The sequence below is a fragment of the Leuresthes tenuis genome, unplaced genomic scaffold (genome assembly GCF_036924035.1).
Source record: "Leuresthes tenuis unplaced genomic scaffold, fLeuTen1.0.hap1 SCAF_10, whole genome shotgun sequence".
Classification (NCBI taxonomy): domain Eukaryota; kingdom Metazoa; phylum Chordata; class Actinopteri; order Atheriniformes; family Atherinopsidae; genus Leuresthes; species Leuresthes tenuis.
This window is the reverse complement of record NW_027325364.1, coordinates 34,030,814-34,053,198: the sequence shown is the minus strand read 5'-3', so window position 1 is coordinate 34,053,198 and position 22,385 is coordinate 34,030,814. Positions and strand designations below refer to the sequence as shown.

Here is a 22,385-nt window from a genome sequence, read left to right as displayed (position 1 = left end):
GTGCTGGCCTGACCTGCCTGCAGTCCAGTCCTTTCACCGACTGAGAACATTTAAAATGCAACAAAGAAGAACCAGGACTGCTTCTTTATTGTCTCTGAGGTGAAAATAATTCATTACTTTTCACTGTCAGGGAAAGTCAAGCCAGACTTTCCTGAATCCGGCCACACTCTGCTTCAGCTGCGTGTACCACATCTAACCAGTGTGATCATGAAAGACCACTGATGCCATAAGAAGCAGAGTTAGATTTAAGTTTGAGTTAGCTTCCATTTCTTTACAACTGTGCTCATGGGATTGTTTCGCTAGCAGCAGCACAAACAGCACTGCTGCTCTGAATGTTAGAAAATGAATCTGTAATACATGAAATGAAGCAAACTTTTGATAAGCTTACAGTCTCGCTTGAGTTCAAACAAATGTTTTCACCAAATAATTTGTAGCTATCAGTTAGGTCTACAACTTTAATTTGTTTTTTAAATATTGAGCTTGTTCAGAATTATCACAAGGAATATCGGGTGATGCAAATTAGGTACTTAAAAACCAACAGCAATGGGCTCATTTAATAATTGTATGATACATATAAAATTATAGAAACTGATAAAAGCATAAGAGCCCTCAAAAAGATAGTAAAGCTTGACATTTTCTTCAGTTTGTCACAGCTGTTAACAGGAACAGTTGAGCTCAGGGTTTGCGTTTTTTGCGAATTAATTTTCATTTCATTGACACAAGACTAAATGCAGATTATACACTTCCCAACTGCACTCAACAGCCAGTTGTGAGTGGTCTTAGTGGATTTTTTGACCAATGGGAAAAGGGCTTAAATAAATTCAGTCCTAAGTTTTAACATATCGCTTCAAGTCTGACACAGTGAAAGGCTTTGTGGTGCTTTTAGAAGAGGTTGTCCTCCTCCCCAACATGCCCATGTGACCTTTGTTCATCCAGCCCAATTCATCCAATAATTGCTTTCTAAGAAGTCATGAACTCAGTGGTCGAGTGGTTAGAGCACATACTGCATTGACAATGTGCACTGCAGTGATTGCTGGTTTGAATCCCGACTGTGTTGATCTTTTCTGCATGTCACCTTGAAGAATTGAGGGATATGAATGACATATATGATCGTTTCAGTTGGAGGACTTGTTTTAGAGGAAACTGTCACCCGTGCTGTTGCAGAAATGCTCGTGTGAATAATATTTTAGGATATGAACAAACAACCAGTGTGGCCTTTTAGGTTGTAGAGGATGGTTTTATTGATTTCTCAAGGTGTTACAACAATCTTCTATGTCTTATTAAAGTAGGATAAAGTAGCTTTTGTCGTGTGCTTACTCAGAGGGAATCTTCTGAGTTGTTAGGGTTTGAATTTGGTCGTGATAATGAATGTAGCGGCTTCTTCCTCCTTCTTCCTGCTGTGCATGTTTCTTTTTGTCTTTGTGTTGGGCTTGCAGCATAAGCGGGTATGAAAAATGAATGAATGATTTCAACTGAAAAGCTTTGACCATAGTTCCCATTGTATTCCAATGCTGTCCTGTCAAAAGTAAGTGTTTATTACAGTAATAAAAAAGCAACATTTTCATAAAGACAATTTGGAGTCGACAGCTGGTCATATTTCAACAATGCACACTAGTTTAGTGCACAGGGCTGTAAGGGTGGCTGAGAATCAGGCTGCATGTTGTACATACACATACTTTTTGTCATGTTCAAACAAGAGTAGAGCAAAAGGAAAATGCTTAGTTAAGAGAGACCTGGCTGACTTTTTTGCATTGCTGATATGTTCTACCTTTGTGTGGCTGAGGCTGGGCTGAGTCATAGCGCTCTGTCTGTACTGGCCACGGCGTGACTCAACACTTCTCAGCTCGCTCGGCAGCAATGTGCTCACTCCTCCACAAAGATGCATAGCACATTAATACACCACATAGGTGGGGGGACTCTTCCCTGCTGCTAAAACGTTCATACACTTTTTAAGTTTCTATGGATTCTTGATGTTTATGATGATGTCATTTTGAATGTATGTGTGGGAAATAGTCAAGAACACTTTCATTGATCTAAACAATGTTTTTTTAAATGCAAATGTATGAGATTTCAAACATCGCCTCCTCTTATAACCTATTTTTGATTGTTACTGCTTACATAAAATATAGTCTGACCAACTTACTCTTCGCCAGTGTATGTACTGATTAATGAACTTGCTGCAATGCATTGAGTAGTCAGAATAAAACCATGTACCATTTAGCTTTCCACCCCCAAAAGCCCTTTCCTTCTGATGTCACGATCAAGCTAAGTTGTGTTGTTGTTGTGTTTCTGGGCCTTAGGTGAGGCAGAGCAGGTTTCCAGGAAGTCCGGGGCGGAGTCTGGATTGCTCCTGCCTTCACACCTGTTCCTCATTTGTCCCCATCAAGACAATCTTAAGGAGCTGCAGGAGCAGCTTTTGCCTTCACCTGATTGTCTCACTTCACCAGTGGTAATTAGGCTGACTTCTGTGTTCCATAGTTATTTTGTAGTACTTACTTTGCCCTCTTGTCTTTCTTCAGTTTCACCTCTGTTGTCTATTCTCCTTGCTCTGGATTCCCATGCTAAGGACTTAGCATTCACTGTTGGATTCCTGACACCTTCCTGTTTCCCCTACCTGCCTGCTTGCCCTGCTGCCAACTGAGAACCACAGCCAGCATCCTCCCCTTCTGTTCTGGATTCCCACCTGGACCCAGTAAGAACTGATCATTACCTTTGTCTGGATAAATGACCACATCACCTTCTCACTAACCATCTCCCTCTCTGAGTTCCACATTTACCCGGATTCTCCCTCTAGCTTCCAACACCACGCACCTGTAAATAAAGTCTGTTCTAACTCTAAATCTCCCAATGTTCTGCATCTGCTCTTGGCTCTGTATGTCGGATCTGATGCTTAGAGACCTTGATAATAGACCTGGGCATAAAATGATAATTCATGTGACTCTCCTCCCTGTGAAAAAGGGGATTTTCAGAGGTTGTTAGTGGGAACAATGTCTCCTTGGATAATTGTTATTCAAGCTTCAAATGACACACCCTCCAGTACAACATGACTTTTTTTTCTATTTTTTATTTTTTAAACAGCATCCTTAATTAACCCTGTGTCTTAACACTGGTCTTAACACTTAACAGATCATGTATGGCTACTGAGTGGAGAAACATCTGAAAGGAACACATTCCAACAAATGTTTGGACACTGATGATATAATTTAGTTAATGTGCAACCTCCATGCTTTATACTATTTCTGGTAGCAGGCTAGAACATAAGGGAAGCTCTTTCTGTAGCAAAGTTGGCATCATGATGCTCAAATCAGCAAAAGAAAGATGAGTTACATTTTGGCTATAAACATTTAGGCAATGACAGTGGCCACCCACTGTGCTTTATAGGCTACATGAACTGTGACAATAACTGATAACAACCGTATCTGTTCTGCCTCAGCCTGCTGCTTGTTGGTGATAAAATGTCCTGGTAGAAGTCTCATTGTGTCTTTACGCATTCTTTAAAAAAGAATCAGAAATTAACATCCTCATACAGTAAAGCTTTTACTGCTATGTTATGGTGCCATTCCTTCTCAAAACTTAAGACGATCTGTCATTGAAGGTATCAAGTGTTGGAAGTTTTGTCTTATTTTGTTCCATCCTTTTTGTTTGGTGCACAGGGTCATTGTGGGTTTTTTTTTTTTTTTTTGTTCTTCAACATGCTCTACTAGGGAATAATCCTGCCTTTGGAGGTGTGCAGAATGTGGTTTGAACAATGCATGGATGTCCCTGGAAAAGATGTGGCCTTGAAGGCAGCATATGTTGCTGTAAAATCTCAGTGAACTTTTCTGCATTAATGCTGCCATCACAGAAGTGGATATGAGCTTTGCCGAGGGCCCTGATCCAACCCCATACCATCACAGAGCCTGGCTGCAGGGACTGGTTGCTGACAGCAGGCTGGATGCTGCTTTTGCTCTTTGCTCCATTTCTTCCAACAAAGATGTGGAATACTGATGGGTCTGACCACAGCACACGTTTCCACCGTGACGGTCCATCCCAGATGCCTCCGAGCCCAGAGAAGTGGACGCCGCCTCTGGACGAGGTTAACATCAGGCTTCTTTTCTGCACAGTAAAGCTTGTGAATGGAACTCTGTATTGTAGTGCTTGACAAAGGTTTCCACAGTAATCCCTTGTCCATGTGCTTCTATCAGCTGTTGATGAATGACGGTTCTGATGCAGCGCCATCTGAGGGGTCAGAGGTCACAGGTGTCTAGCTTAGTCTTGCTCCCTTCTCTTTTATACACTGAAACTCCTCCAGATTCCTTGAAAGCTTTAATGATATTCTGCATTGTGGAGGAATGTAATTTGATCTTTCTTTGAGGAACATTGTTTTAAAACAGCTCAATGATTTTGACTCAGTTTATTGACAAAATGAGGATGATCAGCCCTTCATAGATGCTGCTTTTGGATCAGGTCATGGAGTAGAATCCCTGCTGTCACAATATTTTTTTTTTGGGATTGTGTTGCACACCTGAAATTTAAAATTTGATGTATTTTATCAAATGAAATGAAGATGATCAGACAAAATATGAAATATCTTGGATTTGTACTTTCTGCACTGAACTATAAGGATCACCACATTTCTGTTTGTTTTACTTTTCTTTTTCTTTTTCCATGCCTTCCCAACTTTTGTTGATTTTTGGTTGTAATTGTGAGGAACTGTGGCAATCAATTGTTGTGAGAGGCTGTGGTGCTGTCCCTTAGCAGTTATCTAGAAGACGACATCGACATGTTTAACACGGCTTTCTTTTGAATGACAAATAATACTAAGTGATGCCTGTTTTTTTTTCTCTTTATTTTTATCAATATGGCCTGTTCATGAGCTTGGGCTTATTCAGTTTGCCAACTTTAACCTTCTACAACATATAAAACTAACACATATTTGTCAGGTTTATGAAAGTAAAGTGCATGTGAGGAAATTCCCAAAGTAGCCAACGAATGTACAGTGACCGAAATATTATGATGTATCACACAAACAATATGATCTAATTGTAGAATTGGTGGAAAAATTTCTATCACTTTTACAGGAAAGCTTCAAAAATTGTATTGTTTCCACATTTTCTTCCCTCAGTCCCTGCGATGCTACAGATGGTGTTTCCAATCCGCTTGCAGCATGACAACATTGATTTTTGTGAAAAACAAATTGCAGGTTCAACTTCTGACCTGTTTGCTATTTTTTCAAAGCCCTTTTTGCTATCTCTGATGTATCGTGTCGATTACTCAATTTTCTACTTTGCTTCCACTCCTTAATGCTTACTGTTAGGGGTTAAAATGTCATGGTTTGACTTAGATGTTCAAAAATACGTGGTTCTGGCAAGGAAAGTATACATTATCACAAACTGAACAACCACTTATAGAAATGTGGACCATTTTACAAGTTCTGGTGACACTGGGTTGATGGTAAATGTCAAGATTTTTTTGTTGAATATTGTACAGTTAACAGGTAAACTACCAGAGCTGAGAGAAACTCCATCCATGCCTCTTCACAGACCTAGAGTGTAGCTGATTCAACTTGATAAATTTGCTCTGTTTCCAATTACATCAGCTATGACCATTGGGAGGATTGACTTTCACGTGTTAAACCCATTTACAGAGTACAGCCTCCATTGTTCAACTCTAAGGCAGAATCACACGGATGCAATGCTTTAAGACTAAAAGGCAGACGGCCAGGCCTAATGTTTAGAATTGTGGAAGATCATGATTAGTCAAACGATTTTGATTGGCCAGTGCTTCTGCTGCTGCTTGAAAATTTGAGCTGCTCTCAACGTTCCACCCAAAGTTACAACAATGGACCCAGAATTCAATTTGGCAATGCAAGATGTCACCCTATTCAAAGTGAAAGAGAAGCGAGACCGTTGACACCTGAAACATGTTCGAAATCCTGTCTAAAAAGACGGTACTGTGAAACAAATCTTTTAAATGCTATAAATGTTTAAATGTTCTAATGCATATGAGTTGGATGTGATGAATGGAGTCCTTCTGTATAACACAGCTGAATATATTAGACTGGCTTTCAAAGGAGTCTTTGTGAGGACGCAATGAGGAGAGAAACACCATCTCATCATCCTGCTCTTTTATGAATGACAGTGAAACAAAGAAAGGATTTTCACTCTCTGCATCAGCTCACCTTCTTCTGGTCTTTCTGTGCTGGAGGGAGCAAAGCTCTTGAGCGATCTGCAATTTTCTGAAAGAGGAGCAAATGAAGAGACAGGGTCAAGAGGACTCTTTCTGATCATTAACTTTTTTTTTTTCAATTCAGCCTCTGTGTTTTCAGTTTCTATGATTCTTTTGTTAGTGTAGCAGCTTTGTTGATTTATCCTTTATGAACAAGAATTTATTATACCTTCTGAAGATCCCCATAGCGCTGCACAGACTCTGAAAATTCAGTCTTTAGTCTGGTCAGGCGCAGACGGTCTTGCTGTGTAGCAAAACAATATTAGCTTTGATTAGCTCAAATGCCATTTAATCCACTGTTTATTCTTCAAAATGATGGTCAAAGGGGGAGGAAAGGAAGCATAAAATACCCGTGAAGAGCCGCTGATTATATCGGAGAGCTGTTTGATGAGTTGGCTTGTACTGGTGATGACACTGTTGGTTTGCTGCTGAATGGAGTGTCTGGGGGAATAAAGGTTGGAAGACAAATGATGGAGGGATGGAGGGATAAAGAGATAATTTAGGCTAGGCATAAAATAAAATAATAGCTGCCAAAAACATACAGTCTGCAAATATTATACGAAATTAATCAAGAGCTTAAATTTGACAATAGGTAATAAAGTCAGGCTATTTATGTATATAATATCTCAAACTTACCTCAAGTTCTTTATAGTTTGTACAGCACAGATATTTTACAAAAAAGAAACTTAAACCAAATATGCAAAAGCATTGTACTTTGGGGAACTGTGCCTAAACCAATGCTGCAAACCTCAATGAGCTGAAGCAACGCTGGACAGAAGAGTGGGCCAAGATTCTTCCACAACCATGAGAGAGACTGATAACGTCCCACAGGAAACCATCACTGCAGCTCACTGCTGCTGAAAGTGCTGCTACAAGCTGCTGGATCATGGAAGGGACTGAGCTTAACCCTTTATATTGTTGTCCCACCGCAGCATTTCAGTCAGGCTGAGGTCTGGACTCTGACTGGACCATTGCAACACCTTGATTCTTTTCTTTTTCACACATTCTGCTGTAGATCTGCTGCTGTGTTTGGGATCTTTGTCCTGTTGATGAGCCAGTTTCAGCCCAACTTTAGCTGTCGGATAGATGGACAGATATGAGGTGTTTGTGCTGATATGCTGTGTTTGGTTTCCTCCAAACGTGCTGCTGTGCATTATGACCAAACATCTCCACTTTGCTCTGGTCTGTCCAAAGGACATTGTTCCAGAAGTCTTGTGCTTTGTTCAGATGCAGCTTTGCAAACCTAAGCTGTGCTGCCATGTTCTTTTTAGAGAGAAGAGGCTTTCTCCTGCAGCCCTTCCAACCAAGCCATCCTTGTTCAGTCTTTTTCTAATTGTGCTGTCATGAATTTTAACCTTTAACATGCTAACTGAGGCCTGTAGAGTCTCAGATGTAGCTCTGGGCTTTTTCACCTTGGGGTGAACTTGCTGGGACGTCCACTCCTGGGAAGATTGACAGCTGTCCTGAATGTTTTCCACTTGTGAATAATCTTTCTCTCTGTAGAATGATGGACTCCAGATAGTTTGGAAATGGCCTTATAACCCTTCGCAGATTGATGGGCAGCAACACAGCTGCTTCTCTAAGTTCATTGCTGATGTCTTTTCTACTTGTTGTCGTGTTAACACACACCTGAATGCTGCAGAGCAGCAAACTGACAGAACTTCTGCTTTTATAGAGCTGCTCACACTGACTGATGATCAATTATGATGATCAGCAGCACATGGCTGCTGCTAACCCTCTTAATTCCTTTTTTTACACACGACTTCAACATTTGATTTTGTTAAAGAATGACATGATAAAATTTTCATGTGTTGAATTGTAAGGTCAGATCTAAAAGCTATAACTGAATGAGTCTGTACTTTTTTTAACAAAATAACAGAGAAAAGAAACACTAAACACTAGTCACCACAGCATCAATCCTTTGTAGACTTGGATGAACAATGGTTGAACGACCAGCATTGCCTGAGGCCCTTTATGTCAAGCTGAACTTTCATAACTTTGGTAACACCACAGTGATGATGGTTCAGAATAAATTAATCAAACAAGCAAAGGAAAAATTGGAGAAACCCATTTGAAAGTAATAGTAAAAACATCAACTTGTGATGGTGTTTTTCTTCTTCATCTGGGCCATATAAACATTGGATGAAGTTGTTGATCAAACCATCCATATGTAAGACCAAACTAGTCACTGTGAAGAAATGTTACTTATAGTTGAACTAGATGTAAAAATAGTTATGAAAATTAGTTTCAATATTGCCTTTGAAAAGAAACTACTAAAGCAAATATTGTTGGAAAAGATCCATAATTCATTGTGGCATTTAGTAAAACAAAAGCAGGAACAAAAGGGAATTGGACAATGAGAGTGAAAGACAAACAGAGTTGATGATAAACTTGCTATGACAAAGATTCTGACTTCACAGTGGGGAAAGAAAAATTTGATCAATAATCAGTCCTTAAGTGTTCCAATAGCCTGAACTTTTAGATTGAATCTTTTACTTCAGTAAATGTGCTAAGACCTACTAGTTTTCACAGTTGAGTTGGAGCTGATTCTGAACTGTCCAATTATATATTTTCTGTCTTCTCAAACCCCAGCTGGTCGAGGCGGATGGCCACCCTTCCTGAGTCTGGTTCTGTCAGAGGTTTCTTCCTGTTAAAAGGGAGTCGTTCCTTTCCACAGTCGCCACAGGCACGCTCAGGACGGGAGATTGGACTGAAGACAAGTTTCGGTGCAATCTGTTGGTTTCCTTAGCTAGGATATTGTTTTTGATTTGGCTCTGTATGTATGAATTGGAATAATTTATAATCTAATTAATTGGATTTCATTGGATTATGATTACAATGAATCTAACTTCAATTGGCTTGAATTGGACTGTATCATTGAAGTGCCTTGAGATGACATTTGTTGTGATTTGGAGCTATATAAATAAAATGAATTAAATTTTGAATTGAATTAAATTTAATCTTTATTTTCTGCATGATTAAGTGATCGATTGTGCAGCCCCATCCTCTCCTTCACCATCCTGAGTTTAACTACTTATTTCATTCAGTAGGCTAAAGCTGGCTTCCATTTGCGTCAGAAGTCAGAAACAGGAATTACATCCAACCCAAGCTGACTATGTTAACATTTCAAGTCGGATTTACCAAATACTGATCAATTAAAAGCAGTAGATTCAACTGTACACATACAAACACCTTAAACATGTTGACTTACAGAGGGTAGACCGCAATGTCCAAACCAATTTTGGGGATCATTGTAGTTGATTTTTCCAAATGGGAACTCAGAAATTCTGATTTCAGAGTTCAAATGGATTGCACCATTTCTTTGTGCTCAGAAAGTCACAAAATTAACTTTGTAACCGATACTGAAAAACTGTGTCCACAAAATCTTCTCAGATCTATTCAAATGCAAGGAAGTAGTAATCAGAAACAAGTTAAAATATGCATTAGTTGTGTGAAACCTATAATAAATCACAACAACAACAACAACTGTGTTACATGCATGTCACGGTTTATTCTCCGTTCCATGTCTTGTCTCGTCATTTCCTGTTTTATTTTGAAAAATCACTAATTTTGTCCTCTCGTTTCAGGTGACTTGCCCTTCCTCCCGTGTCAAGCGTCTGATTGTCTTCCCTGATTCGCAAGTGTTTTCACCTGATCCCCTTGGTCCCTCGTGTGCTCAAATAGTCTGCGTTTCCCTTGTCTTGTGCCAGTATGTTGTCTCTTTTCGAGCTACACTACCAGCCACTCTCCTTGTCTTGTCCCTCGTTCCACGAGCCTGCAGTGAGCGACTCTCCTGTAGTGCGTCTTGTTTTGTAATTTATTCCACAGCCAGAGCCTTAGTCTATTTATTGAACGGTAAGTTTCATAGCCTTTGTTTTTCCTCCATTTTTACGGAGTGATTTTTCGTTCTTTCTTGTCATAGTCGCCTCCGTTAAAGGAGAGCGTTAAAGTTAAAGTTTGATTGTTATAATTGGCTTTGATCTTGGACATTATAAATTCATATTCTGTATTTTCCTAAACAACCTATGTTCCTAGCTGGTACTTTTCCACTTTGCTCATACTGCACAATCGATGACCTTAAAAGGGTCCAAGACCTTAGAATGACAAACAGCTGGGTCAGACAAAACATCTCTAGTAGAGTAGATAGGTCTGGTACATTAGATCCACGCCTAAAAACAGCACACACACACATTGTTTATCACATCCAAAGAACACAACAAGGACAGCAGCTGGCCTGATCACGGCACTAAAAACTGGCCAATTATACTCTGACAAGTGTGAATACAATTTCTGTGAGATAAAGCTGAATATAAATATGACATGTTTCCGGATATCGGGGCTCGGCCTGACGGATTTCCTGCGGGAGCTCTGGCACTCCGAGACCAGCGCTGCAATATACTTTATTTGTGACCACTAATAAATACTTTTTTAATAAACGATTTCTCCAGCTTGTTCTTGGGCTTCCAATGAAAAAATTGGGCTAACAGATAGAGCCTCTGTTTTGAAAGAGTACGCCTTTGTTTTATCCGCCTCATTTTGAGAGCGTGACTTTGTTTTGTTAAGTTTTCATAGCTTTTGGTTTTCCTCCCGTTGTGGAGAGATTTTACGTTTGTTAATTTTCATAGCCGCGCTCCTCCTCCCTCGTAGATACAGAGGAGAGCGTTTAGGCGTTTTATAGCCCTTTTCGTTTGCGCTGCGGGAGAGCGCCCTGCAGTACCGTCATCTGTCCTGTGTTTATTATAATAAATCTCTTTTGAAACCACGACCCTGCATCTGCGTCCTAAATCCCTCTCTGGTAACTGACAATGCACTTGGGGTGTCTTATTAAAACTTGTGTGTCTCCTATTAGAGCCTGTAGAATATAAAACAAACTCTAGACAGTCCTCATGACCACTAAACTCTGTACATCATATTTTCATTTGGTAATATCCTGATCACCTGGAACACTACCTTAGCTGCTGTCTTCTGTGTCTCACTAATCCAGTTAATGCTGGCTAGTAATCTGCACTGTGTCGGTATTTTATTCACCGAATTTTATGACTTACACTTAGAGCAGCTGCTTGCACTTCAGTAGTGGTCTAATATACTGTAGGGCTATAACCTAAAACTACTTTTGTAAAATTCAGATTTTATTTATTTATTAAATAAATTTAGAATTCATCTTTCCACCAGCACCTTCTTTTGACTTTACTCTGGTAATGTCTGGTGTCAAATTTATCTTTATAGAAAACACTATCTAGATTGCAATATATCCCATTACATGTAATAAAAACTTCTTTGCTGTTCCATGTTCCAGAGGTCCATACTCAGCTCTGTATTATTATGGGGGTTCTGCATGGTGAAGAGACTAAAAAATGTAAGCTCTGGGCCTGCATACCTTACAAACTGCATAAACTGGAGTCTGGTTTGTTTACCTAAAAATCTAATTTAGAAAATATTGCAGTTTAATATAAAAAAATAATGTCAACATCACTGCATAGAAGAGACAGAGTCAGAAAGGAACATGATTCCCTTTCAAACTTTTATTTCAAGTCCAATTTTATCAGTCTGAGCCAGCCTTCATACCCGTGTATATGGTGTGGATTATATTTGACCAGTGCAGTGACTGAGTATTAACTGAAATCGGATGTGTGACAGCCAAATCCTTTGTGCTCTTCCTAGATTTTTTTTGGAAAGCCCCACTGAGGTGAAAGGTTGAGGCTACAGCCATATTCATAACTCTACTGCAAGTCCGCTGGAAGGCTAGGTTAAGACTGTTATTAAATTTCTATACTGTCAGGTCATCTCAGGGTCACAAACAACTTCGCCTCCCCCACCCCACGATCTTCCAGAGTTGACACTATATTGTGCTGCCCCGCAGAGATGGGCTACTACACAAACGCGCCTCTGCTGCAGCTACTCAAATATTGATCTTCATTAAACTAGTGGCAGGGGGTGCTAAGATCAGACCATAGTGCACTGTGTCCAGGAGGTGCATGACACAAACCAAATGTCACAGTTGAAAAGGAAATTATCAAAAAACATCATTCACCATATCTGTGCAGAGCAAGGGTAAAGAGACAAGATGGGCTGAAGTTAATTTTGTGGCTAGAATTGAATGTTTTCCTAAAGGAAATAATGAAATTGGATGTCCAGCGGAAAAAAGTCACAACAGAAATGTCTGTTAGTGAAGTTTTACTCTTATAGTCTAATCAGGTTGGAATGCTTTACAAGAATCCAGTTTTACATTGATAATGTCAGTATATATTCATATGTAAATGCTTAAGTTCATTTACTATGAAATGAATAAAATATGAATTGAATATTCCAAAGATGGGTACATTGTGTACATAAAAAGTAAACATTTTCTTACACTGCTAACTTATCTTTTGCTAAGTACTTCACATACTGGTATACTGCTTCTCGATATGATCAGCGAGTCCGAAATATATACCACATGATGCATTCTGCTCATATAGTACATGTCACAGTTTTGGGTTTTCCTTTTTTTTTCTCTTTGCCAGATCACTGTGTGTTGTTTCATTCTCTGTGACTTTTCCTTCTGGTTAGTTCCTGTTTCATCAGCTGTTTGGATTATATTTACCAGGTTTTTTTATTGACTTCAGTTTGGACTATTTTTTGGATTCCTTGCTCTGCGGTATCTTGTGTTTAAGTTTATTAAATGTCCATAGTTTCTACATACTGATGCTCCTTCTTGCTGTCAGCATTTGGGTCCACTTTTTCCATGAATCCTGACAGAACAATCTGGCTAAAACAGAACCCTGCAGACTATTCTGTTCACAGTCATCAGGCCCCACCAGACCGAGACCCTGTGAACCAGGAATTCTAGGTTATATACACGAGTCTGTTAAAGCCTTCTGTGACTGTGTGGCTGAGCCTTCTGGACCCTGAGTGACACTTAGGTTGGCAGGAGAGTTTCTGGCTGTGCGTGTCTCTTCTTGTCTCCAAGAGTGGTAGAGCTGGAAGAGGAAGCCAAGCCAGGCAGCTCTCCTCGCTGCCTGTCTCTCCTGTCTCTGTGCGGTCTGGCATGGCAGTTTCTAAAAAGCTCCAGTTAGACACCCCTCTTTCAGCCTACAAGGGACCCATGATGCTTCCCCCCAAGTTACTATCTTAGAAAAGACACTTCACAAGATGTTGCATAACACAAGGCTGACACATGAGGAGAGATGATCACTCTCATCAAGTATTTCTGTTGGGTGGTGGCCAAGACAGAGCTAGACCAGCTCCTTAGATCTCAGCAGGAGCTGGCCCTGGCACAGCCATCTGAATAGCATTCCAGAAGGAGGCGAGGCTCCAAGTGACTTGATCTCGCCTCTTCTGCACCATCAGAGCCATAGCCTGCATCACCCAGCACAGGATACTTCCTTCTCTGCTCCTGTTCCAGAGGGGGTCCCGCAGCAGGATGCTCCTCTGTCTCTTTCTACTTCTGTTACGCAGGAGGCCGGAGCGGGACCTCCTCTGTCAGTTCCCGCATCTGTATCTGAGGGAGCCCGGGTAGGCGCTTCTCTGTTAGTCCTTGTTCCTGCTTCCTTGGGGATCCTGCTCCACCTGACATCTGGTCGCCTGCCTGGACATCCACCTGGCTATCAACCAGAGAGGTCCCTGCCCCTTCGTCTCCAGACATCTGGCCGTCTTGCTAGTCTTGCCTGCCGGCATCAGCCTCATCGGTTCTGCCTGCCTGGTTCCCTGACTTTGATTTTCTAACATCTAGTTCCATTGATAATTGCCCCGCCTGTTTGCCAACCCCCTCATCCCTCCATCTGTACATATCCTCGTTTTTCATTTTCTCTTTTCTAGATCATCGTGTGTTGTCTCATTCCCTGTGATTTTTCCTCCCAGTTACTTCCTGTTTCATCAGCTGTTTGGATCATATTTTCACCAGTTTTTTAGTAATTTTTTTATTTCAGTTTGGACTGTTTTTGGATTCCCTGCTCTGCACTATCTGGTGAAGTTTGTTAAATGTTCTCAGTTTCTACATCTGCCATGCTCTTACCTGTTATTTGCATTTGGCTCCACTTTTTCCTTAAATTCTGATAGTATAGCTCACATTTGAACTAAAATATGAGTATTTGAACACACTTACACTTACACACAGACAACAGAAAGATTTACAAGTCCAAAGCCTGAACCTGATGCATCATCATTTAGCAATAAAGAAGCCAGAGACATGTAGAAGATTATTTTGAAAGCACAGCCAGCTTTACTCCATCATGTTACTCACTGAAGTAAAGCAGTGGAGTGCACAGTGTATGGCTGGCACTCTGCATAAGGGCCTTGGAGGAATAACAAATTAATTCAGTATGAGTGTAACACAGAACACACAATGAGAAGCATGTGGACACTTTGGTTTTTGAAACATCGTGAGTGAAAAGTAAAAAAAAAATCCACAACATTTTTACAAGTACTTTGAAACAGCGTTTTCAGAAATTGCAAAAATGACATGAAATAGTAGTAAAAATAAAAAACTGTATAGTATACTATATACAGTCCACTTAAGTCAAACATCTGTAATTGGTACTTGTCCTTTAAAATGTGGGATCATCAATTAGAGTTTATCAATTGAGAATCCTTTGGTGACACCTTGATGGTCATTGAATTATTCTAAAATTGCCTACATACACTATATTGCCAAAAGTATTCATTCATCTGCCTTTACACGCATATGAACTTAAGTGACATCCCATTCTTAAACCTTAGGGTTTAATATGATGTCAACCCACCCTTTGCAGCGATAACAGCTTCAACACTTCTGGGCAAGCTTTCCACAGGGTTTAGTAGTGTGTTTAGTAAGGTGTCCTATCGGGTTGAGGTCAGGACTCTGTGCAGGCCAGTCAGGTTCTTCCACACCAAACTGCTCATCCATATCTTTATGGACCTTGTTTTGTGCACTGGTGCGCAGTCATGTGGAACAGGAAGGGGCCATCCCCAAACTGTTTCCACAGAGTTGGGAGCATGAAGTGGTCCAAAATATCTTGGTATGCTGAAGCATTCATAGTTCCTTTAACTGGAACTAAGGGGCCAAGCCCAGCTCCTGAAGAACAACCCCACACCATAATCCCCCCTCAACCAAACTTAACACTTGGCACAATGCAGTCAGACAAGTACCGTTCCCCTGGAAACCGCCAAACCCAGACTCGTGATACGTCACTGCAGAGAACGCGTCTCCACTGCTCTAGAGTCCAGTGGCGGTGTGCTTTACACCACTACATCCAACGCTTTGCATTGCACTTGGTGATGTATGGCTGGCATGAAGCTGCTCGGCCATGGAAACCCATTCCATGAAGCTCTCTATGCACTGTTCTTGAGCTAATCTGAAGACCACATGAAGTTTGGAGGTCTGTGGCCATTGACTCTGCAGAAAGTTGGTGACCTCTGCGTACTATGCACCTCAGCATCCACTGACCCCTCTCTGTCATTTTACGTGGCTCACCACTCTGTGGCTGAGTTGCTGTCGAACCCAATCGCTTCCACTTTGTTATAATACCACTGACAATTGACTGTGAAATATTTAGTATTTCACGACTGGACTTGTTGCACAGGTGGCATCCTATCACGGTGCCATGCTGGAATTCATTGAACTCTGAGAGCGACCCATTCTTTCACAGATGTTTGTAGAAGCAGTCTGCATGTCTAGGGGCTTGGAACACCTGAATTTAATCATTTGGATGGGTTAGTGAATACTTTTGGCAATATAGTGTATGTTCAATGCCCACTCAGGAAGAATTGTAATCGTGAACCTTTTTAATTGTCACCTTTTTGTTTTGCAATTTAACGTTTAAAGATATTATTATTGTACCTATTTTCAACCAATAAGGTTTAAGCTTCAGTAAGACTTTAGATTGACTAAGAGCATTGTATGTGTTAAACAACAATTCTGCACTCTGTAACACTGATCTACTGTTAAGTTAGTGTTGTTTTTTGCCCTTTATTTTTGCTGTTTTTGAGGTTGGGGACCCAAATGAAGGGCATTGACAGGAAAATTCCAAACACAATGTTTATTAATGGGAATTCATGCATGGGTTGGCAGTAAGTGAGGCAGACAAAACACACGAGAAGGCAAATGAAAAGTCCACAAACAAGACAAAAATCCATAAAGTCAGGCAAGGGAGAACTCCCAAGATGAGATTACAACAAGGAAACGGGAATCAACTATTTTCATACACAAGACTCACAAAACAGAAAAACAAATGCTGGACCACGTCATGTATCAAAAAGAAGAAGTACCAGGACATAAAATTAGGAAATATACAAATCAGGTATGTGATAACTGACAACAAACAGGTGTGTGTGTGTGTGTATGTGAATAGAGCAGGGGAGTAATTAAGTAAACACAAAAAGGGTGTGGAGCTAACAGCGATGAGAAGGGTTGAAGTCAAATCCAAAATAAAAACAATGTGAACAAGCTATATGTGGTGATTATGATTTTTTCATTTATTTATTTATATATTTCTATTGGTCCTGGGTGCTGGCTGGTTTTCTTTCTTTGTTTCAGGCTGGGCGGGCCGGCTTGGAGGAGCGCTCTCACACCATTCGTAGCCTGCTCTCTCCTGTGCTCCTGTGCGAGATGATTGCTTCTCTTCAGTGTGAAATATATGCCTGCTCTAGCGCCCAGACTGACATCAGTTTTTCAGCCCAGCCTTCCACTGAATGAGCCAGCAGCCCACCTCCGAGCTCCACCTCACGAGCACCTGCACAGAATCCCCTGGATACGAGACCCACACCACACAGATCAAGCACCCGGACTCGGAGCCTCCTTCCCCGCCGACCCAGACCCTGGATCCTTTCCAAGCTTCCTGGTATCCTAACTCTGCCTTTCCTAAATAAACCAATTTTTGACATCTATTTTACAGTCTCACATATTGTCTCATATATTGAAAAGATTAAATTGTCACAAGATAAACTAAGTTTACTTTAGCAAGTTAAGGGAATCCCTTAAAACCTTCAGTTAGAATGTAAAAATAAAGTCTGACCTGTGCTTCCGTGCTTATTATCTCTGATGGATTATCCATGAGTCAGTGGAAGCCCACACCATACACAGTCTTAAACAATCATATTTCGCCCACTTCAGAGAACCCCAGGAGGACCTCTGAAGTATCCCTGTAGAGTGACACATCTGCTAATCAATCTTCCCCTAGAAAGCCTGGGAGCTAAAAACAGCACGCAAAAAACTTTGAGCTGCTCACACTGTGGATTTCAATCAGTCACCTCTGTGGTGTGTTTCTCCAGCAAGCTTGATGTTTGGTATTCATTTGAGTTCTGGTTGGCTCTGGTGGCAAACTGAGGAGTTTGGGAGCAGCAGGGGAAGGTGTCAGGGATTGAGGAGGCTGTACTCTGGAGGTGGTGATAGTGGGGGCTATGTTCTCAGACTGTGATCGTAATGTTACGACTTCAAGTAGCAGAGCATGACTTACACTGGGCTCTGAAGTTTAAATATTCAAACTGGAGTTACTTTGAACTGACCTCTCATTGATTCGGATGCAGAACATTTGTAAAAGTCATAACTGACAAAAGTAACAAAAAAGAACTGTATGACTTATTTCACAAATGCACTACTTTAGTCGGTCCTCTGAAAACTAAACATGTCAGTGTCATGTGTGAATGAGCAACAAAGTACTTTTCCATAAAAAGCCAAGACAACTTATTACTAGGTCCAACCTAACAATGAATTAGTCTAAAAAGAAGATCATGTGTGAAATTAAGACCTAATGCAACTGTGCTTACCACATGTAGTTTAAACCTGTGCTGTGTTGACAACAATTGGTAAACTTTTATTGGTTCTGTCCAACCTTGATGCAAGCTAAATGAGCTGTTTAACAGGGAGGTTGGCTTACAGATCAAATGTTAGTTTTGGACAGTTAAAGTTTGGTTATTGCTTCTCAGAACTTGCTCTTAGAGTGTCTCGTTTAGAATAAAGTAGTGCTTCTGCATTACATAAATATACAGTACAGGCTAAATTATTTCATAAAATTACCAGCAGAATTTGTTTCTAGTGATAGAGCAATTTCATATTCACATGAAAGTAATCGATAAAAAAATGACTTTATGGTAATCACAGACAGACATTCATCTCTAGGATATTTTGTAAAGCTGAAATGTAGCAGAGGGAGAAGTGTGGCTGAAATTTTCAGAAACCACCACTAATGCGCTGGGGTGTTATTTTTGTTCCTGCCAACAACTTAGCTGATTATGTCACACACTGAACTTGCTCACAGATCAAAAACTTAGAGCCAACAGGTTAACATACGGGGTATCCCTCGACCCATACAGTCTGAAAGTCGGGTACAGGTGTTGGAGTCACTGCTGCACTTTGTTCTCAGAGGTAAAAATCAAAATCTATCCACAACTTTGTAAACATTTTAACATGAAGTAAATACATCACCTTCATTCTCTGGAGTTTGAAATACACTGCATTTTTGTGGGAAACCCTTTTCTGTTCTCATTTACAAGAAACTTGGACATTATTCCAGTTCTTTCTACAAAATATCCCACTGTGTGTGACGTGGTGGTACCAAAGCACACCTGCACTTCATATTTACATTTATTTAGTTTTAAAGGAGGCTTACAAAAGTGAAACAGACAAGTACATTATAATTCCTATACCACCATGCTCTAAAATGAAGCCCATATGTTGGATTAACGTACACATATCTGCAGTTCTGAAATCCATGTGACATGCAAATGTGCATGTGAAACAGAACACATTTGCCACCCACAGTTGCTTACACATGGCTGTAGAGCCTGAAGAGGACTGAGCACTGCGGTGGGTTTGAGAGGCAGAATTGTGCCTACTTGTTGGATAGGAGTGGAGGAGGACTAGTTGAGGAGCACATAAACACAGTCACAATCTGAGTCTAAGAACCTATTCCTACCTATTTCCTGTATGCACCTGGCCAAGTGTCTGAGGAATGAGGATACAAGTAATTGTACGCATAGTTTTGTTGTTTCACAGCAGAGTAATTAGTAGCTGTGACTCCATGGCAATATGGTGGAGGAAACAGCCAATATTTTTTTTTGTTACCTGTGGACTGTAATAGCTTCTCCCCTTTGAGCAGATGAACACAATTACACTTAATGTGGTGATGTTAGTGTGGAGAGGTTACCAGAACACAATTAGCAGACTTTTTGATAAAGCCCTCATTTACAGATTGTCATCTGACCAGCCACCTGTAGGATTACAGTTTATGTTGTTCATTTGTGGTGACTGGATGATCATTCAGGTCTTTGACGATCTAACTGTGTATGATGTGTACAATCAGTGAACTTATATTTCCTTATATTATACTTATTTTATATAGAACTTATTATACAGTAAGGTAAGGCAAGTTTATTTGTAGAGCACAATTTGTACACAAGGCAATTCAAAGTGCTCTACAGCTACATAAAATCACAAGAAGGCAAATAAAATCATTAAAACATAAAAATAATCATTAAATAATTAAATAAAAAACGAAGAGTGCAGATTAAATGCTTTCAGTTGTCATACGCACAACCAAAAATAACTGTTTTCAGCCTGGTTTTTTACTTTGTCAGAGTTGAGGCTTGTCTCACATCTTCTGGAAGACTGTTCCAGATTTTAGGAGCATAAACCTGAAACGCAGCCTCACCTTGTTTAGTCCTGACTCTGGGCACCAGCAGGAGACCCCTCCCTGAGGTTCATATGTCTATAACATGTCAGAGATGTACTTTGGTGCTAGACCATAAAGAGACTTATACACAAGCAGAGCTGTTTTAAACTCTGTTCTCTGAGTGACAGGAAGCCAGTGCAGAGACCTGAGCACTGGACTAATATGGTCATATTTCCTGGTTCTAGTCAGGGCTCGAGCAGCAGCATTCTGGATGTACTGCAGCTGTCTTACAGCCCGTTTAGAGCCCAGTGAGCAGGCTGTTACAGTAGTCTAACCTGCTGGAGACAAACGCATGGATTAGTCTGTCTAAGTCTGGTTTGGACACTATTCTGTTGATTCTGGCAATGTTTTTTTAGATGGTAAAAAACTGCTGATGTTATTGATTTAAATAGATTTAAGTGGCTGTTAAAGTTTTGAGTCCAATATTACCCCTAGATTTCTGACCTGGTTGTTAGGTTTTAGAGAGCGAGAATCTCAAGGTGACTGATAACACTTTCTCTTTGTTTCTGTGGGCCACAGACAATGACTTCAGCTTTGTCTGAGTTTAGCAGGAGCAAATTGTTTGCATCCACACACTGATCTGTTCGATGCAGTGACACAATGTATCTACAGGCCTGTGTTCTCCTGTCGTCAGTGACACATAGATCTGAGTGTCATCTGCATAGTTGTGGTAGGACATATTATAGCTGAGTATTAGCTGGCCTAATGGAAGCATGTAGATATTGAACAATAGGGGTCCCAGGATTTACCCCTGTGGAACCCCACAGGTCACAGGTCTTCTAACCTCTGTAATAAGATTGCATGGTCAACTGTGTCAAAGGCAGCACTCAGGTCCAGCAGAACTAAGACTGAGACTTTGCCTGCATCTGTGTTCAGGCGGATATTGTTTGAAACCTTGATCAGAGTTGTCTCAGTGCTTTGGTGGGGCCTAAAGCCTGATTGGAAAGTATCAAAAGCATTTTTAGACAGGGGAAAGTCAGTAAGTAAGTAAGGACTTTGCCTAAGACTAGTAGGTTTGATATGGGCCAGTAGTTGTTCAGTACTGTGGCATCAAGATTGCTCTTCTTTAGAAGAGGCTTAATGACAGCAGCTTTTAAGGCCTTTGGAAATGTTCCTGTGTGGAATGAGATGTTAACTAGATGAGCGAGTTGTGGTGACAAATTGCTCAGCACAGACTTTAGAAATCTAGTGGGTAACTCATCAAGGCAGCACGTCGATGGACTCAGACTGCAGATGATGAGATGAATGTGTCAGCTCTAGGTGTCTAGCTGGCAGAGTAGTTATTTGTTTTGTTGAAATTATTGCATTTTTAATATTGCAAACTCATTACACTTAGATGTAGAAATGAGTTCTAAAGACAGTGAAACTGGAGGGTTTGATCATTTGTTTCCTGTAACAAACAGGAGATAAGAGTTGTTACTGCAGTTTTTTATGAAAAAATAACTCTCCCTTGTTTTATGCAAAGTCTGGTTGAACACACATAGCTTTTCTTTGTAAATCTCATAATGAACCTGGAGCTTTGACTTGCTCCATTTCCGTTCAGCTCTCCGGCACTCCCTTTTCTGTTCCCTGGCGGACACTTATTTTCTCCATGGCCCCCTTTGCTGACTTTTAACCATTCAAACCTTGACAGGAGCAATGGTATCCAAAACATTTAAGAGACTTGATGTGCAAGAGTTCCACAGATCATGAACATTAGAACACGGGGTGTTCTCAAACCTAATAATTTCCATTAACTGTGTCCTTGTTCTGTCACTTATGAGTCTTCCCTGAACAACTGCAGATCCAACTGCTGGTTTGGGTAATGGGCTTTGATCTGGCATTGGGGGAGCTTATATGTCGGGGTCAGTATCAAACAAATGTGATCACAGGGGAGGGGGATGCTCTGTATGCTTTAGCTATGTGTGGTCCAGCGTGTATTTCCTTCAGAAGATGGAACGGTCTGCACTTTAACGTAATAAACTCCAAGTCCGGAGTGCAATATTGTTTTGTAATGTCAACTGACGTGCACGAGAAGTTACTAACATAGACACACACGCCGCCATCCTTGTCCTTGTCCTAGTCTGCAGTCCGATCTCAATAGCCGAATGGGAATAGGAATGTTAGCACTTTGCCAGGTTTCTGTGAAAAGTACATCACAACTGTTCCACTTCTGCACCAAAATTCTTGAGTTCTTGAGTCTGGATGTAGGCTCTCTTGCTTCCTGTTGCCTCTTTGCTTGGGTGATAATCCAGACGGGCACCTAATTGCTGAGTCATTCCTCCGGGATGTTTGTGGGATGTGGAGGAATAAAGCCTTCTGATCTACTGACCATGATTCTTTCTGGACTATACACCACACAGGCCCTAACTAACTATGTACTGTCACTGATTCTGGCTAAAGTGACGCTAACAATGAAATAGAGAAAGAGGTGGCATCTGTTTAGGGGGCTCTGGGCCACTGCCTCCATGCGCACTGCCATCTTGAAAGTAGTAGAAACAAACAGGACCAATGAAAGGACACACAACCTCTAAGGGAGGCAGCCTCTAAGGGAGACAACCTCGTGGATGGCCA

At 40.8% G+C, this 22,385-nt stretch overlaps 1 protein-coding gene across 1 annotated transcript in view; it reads right to left on the bottom strand.

Moving 5' to 3' along the window:
• The window catches only part of tsnare1 (T-SNARE Domain Containing 1), a 275,364-nt gene that overhangs the window by 166,069 nt on the left and 86,910 nt on the right, over nucleotides 1-22,385 (bottom strand). Inside the window, exons 11-13 of the mRNA XM_072395073.1 lie at nucleotides 6,558-6,648; nucleotides 6,377-6,451; nucleotides 6,161-6,217 (exon numbers count right to left, since the gene is read on the bottom strand). Of these exons, the coding sequence (XP_072251174.1) occupies nucleotides 6,161-6,217; nucleotides 6,377-6,451; nucleotides 6,558-6,648 (223 nt within the window). The remainder of the gene's footprint in view (nucleotides 1-6,160; nucleotides 6,218-6,376; nucleotides 6,452-6,557; nucleotides 6,649-22,385) is intronic.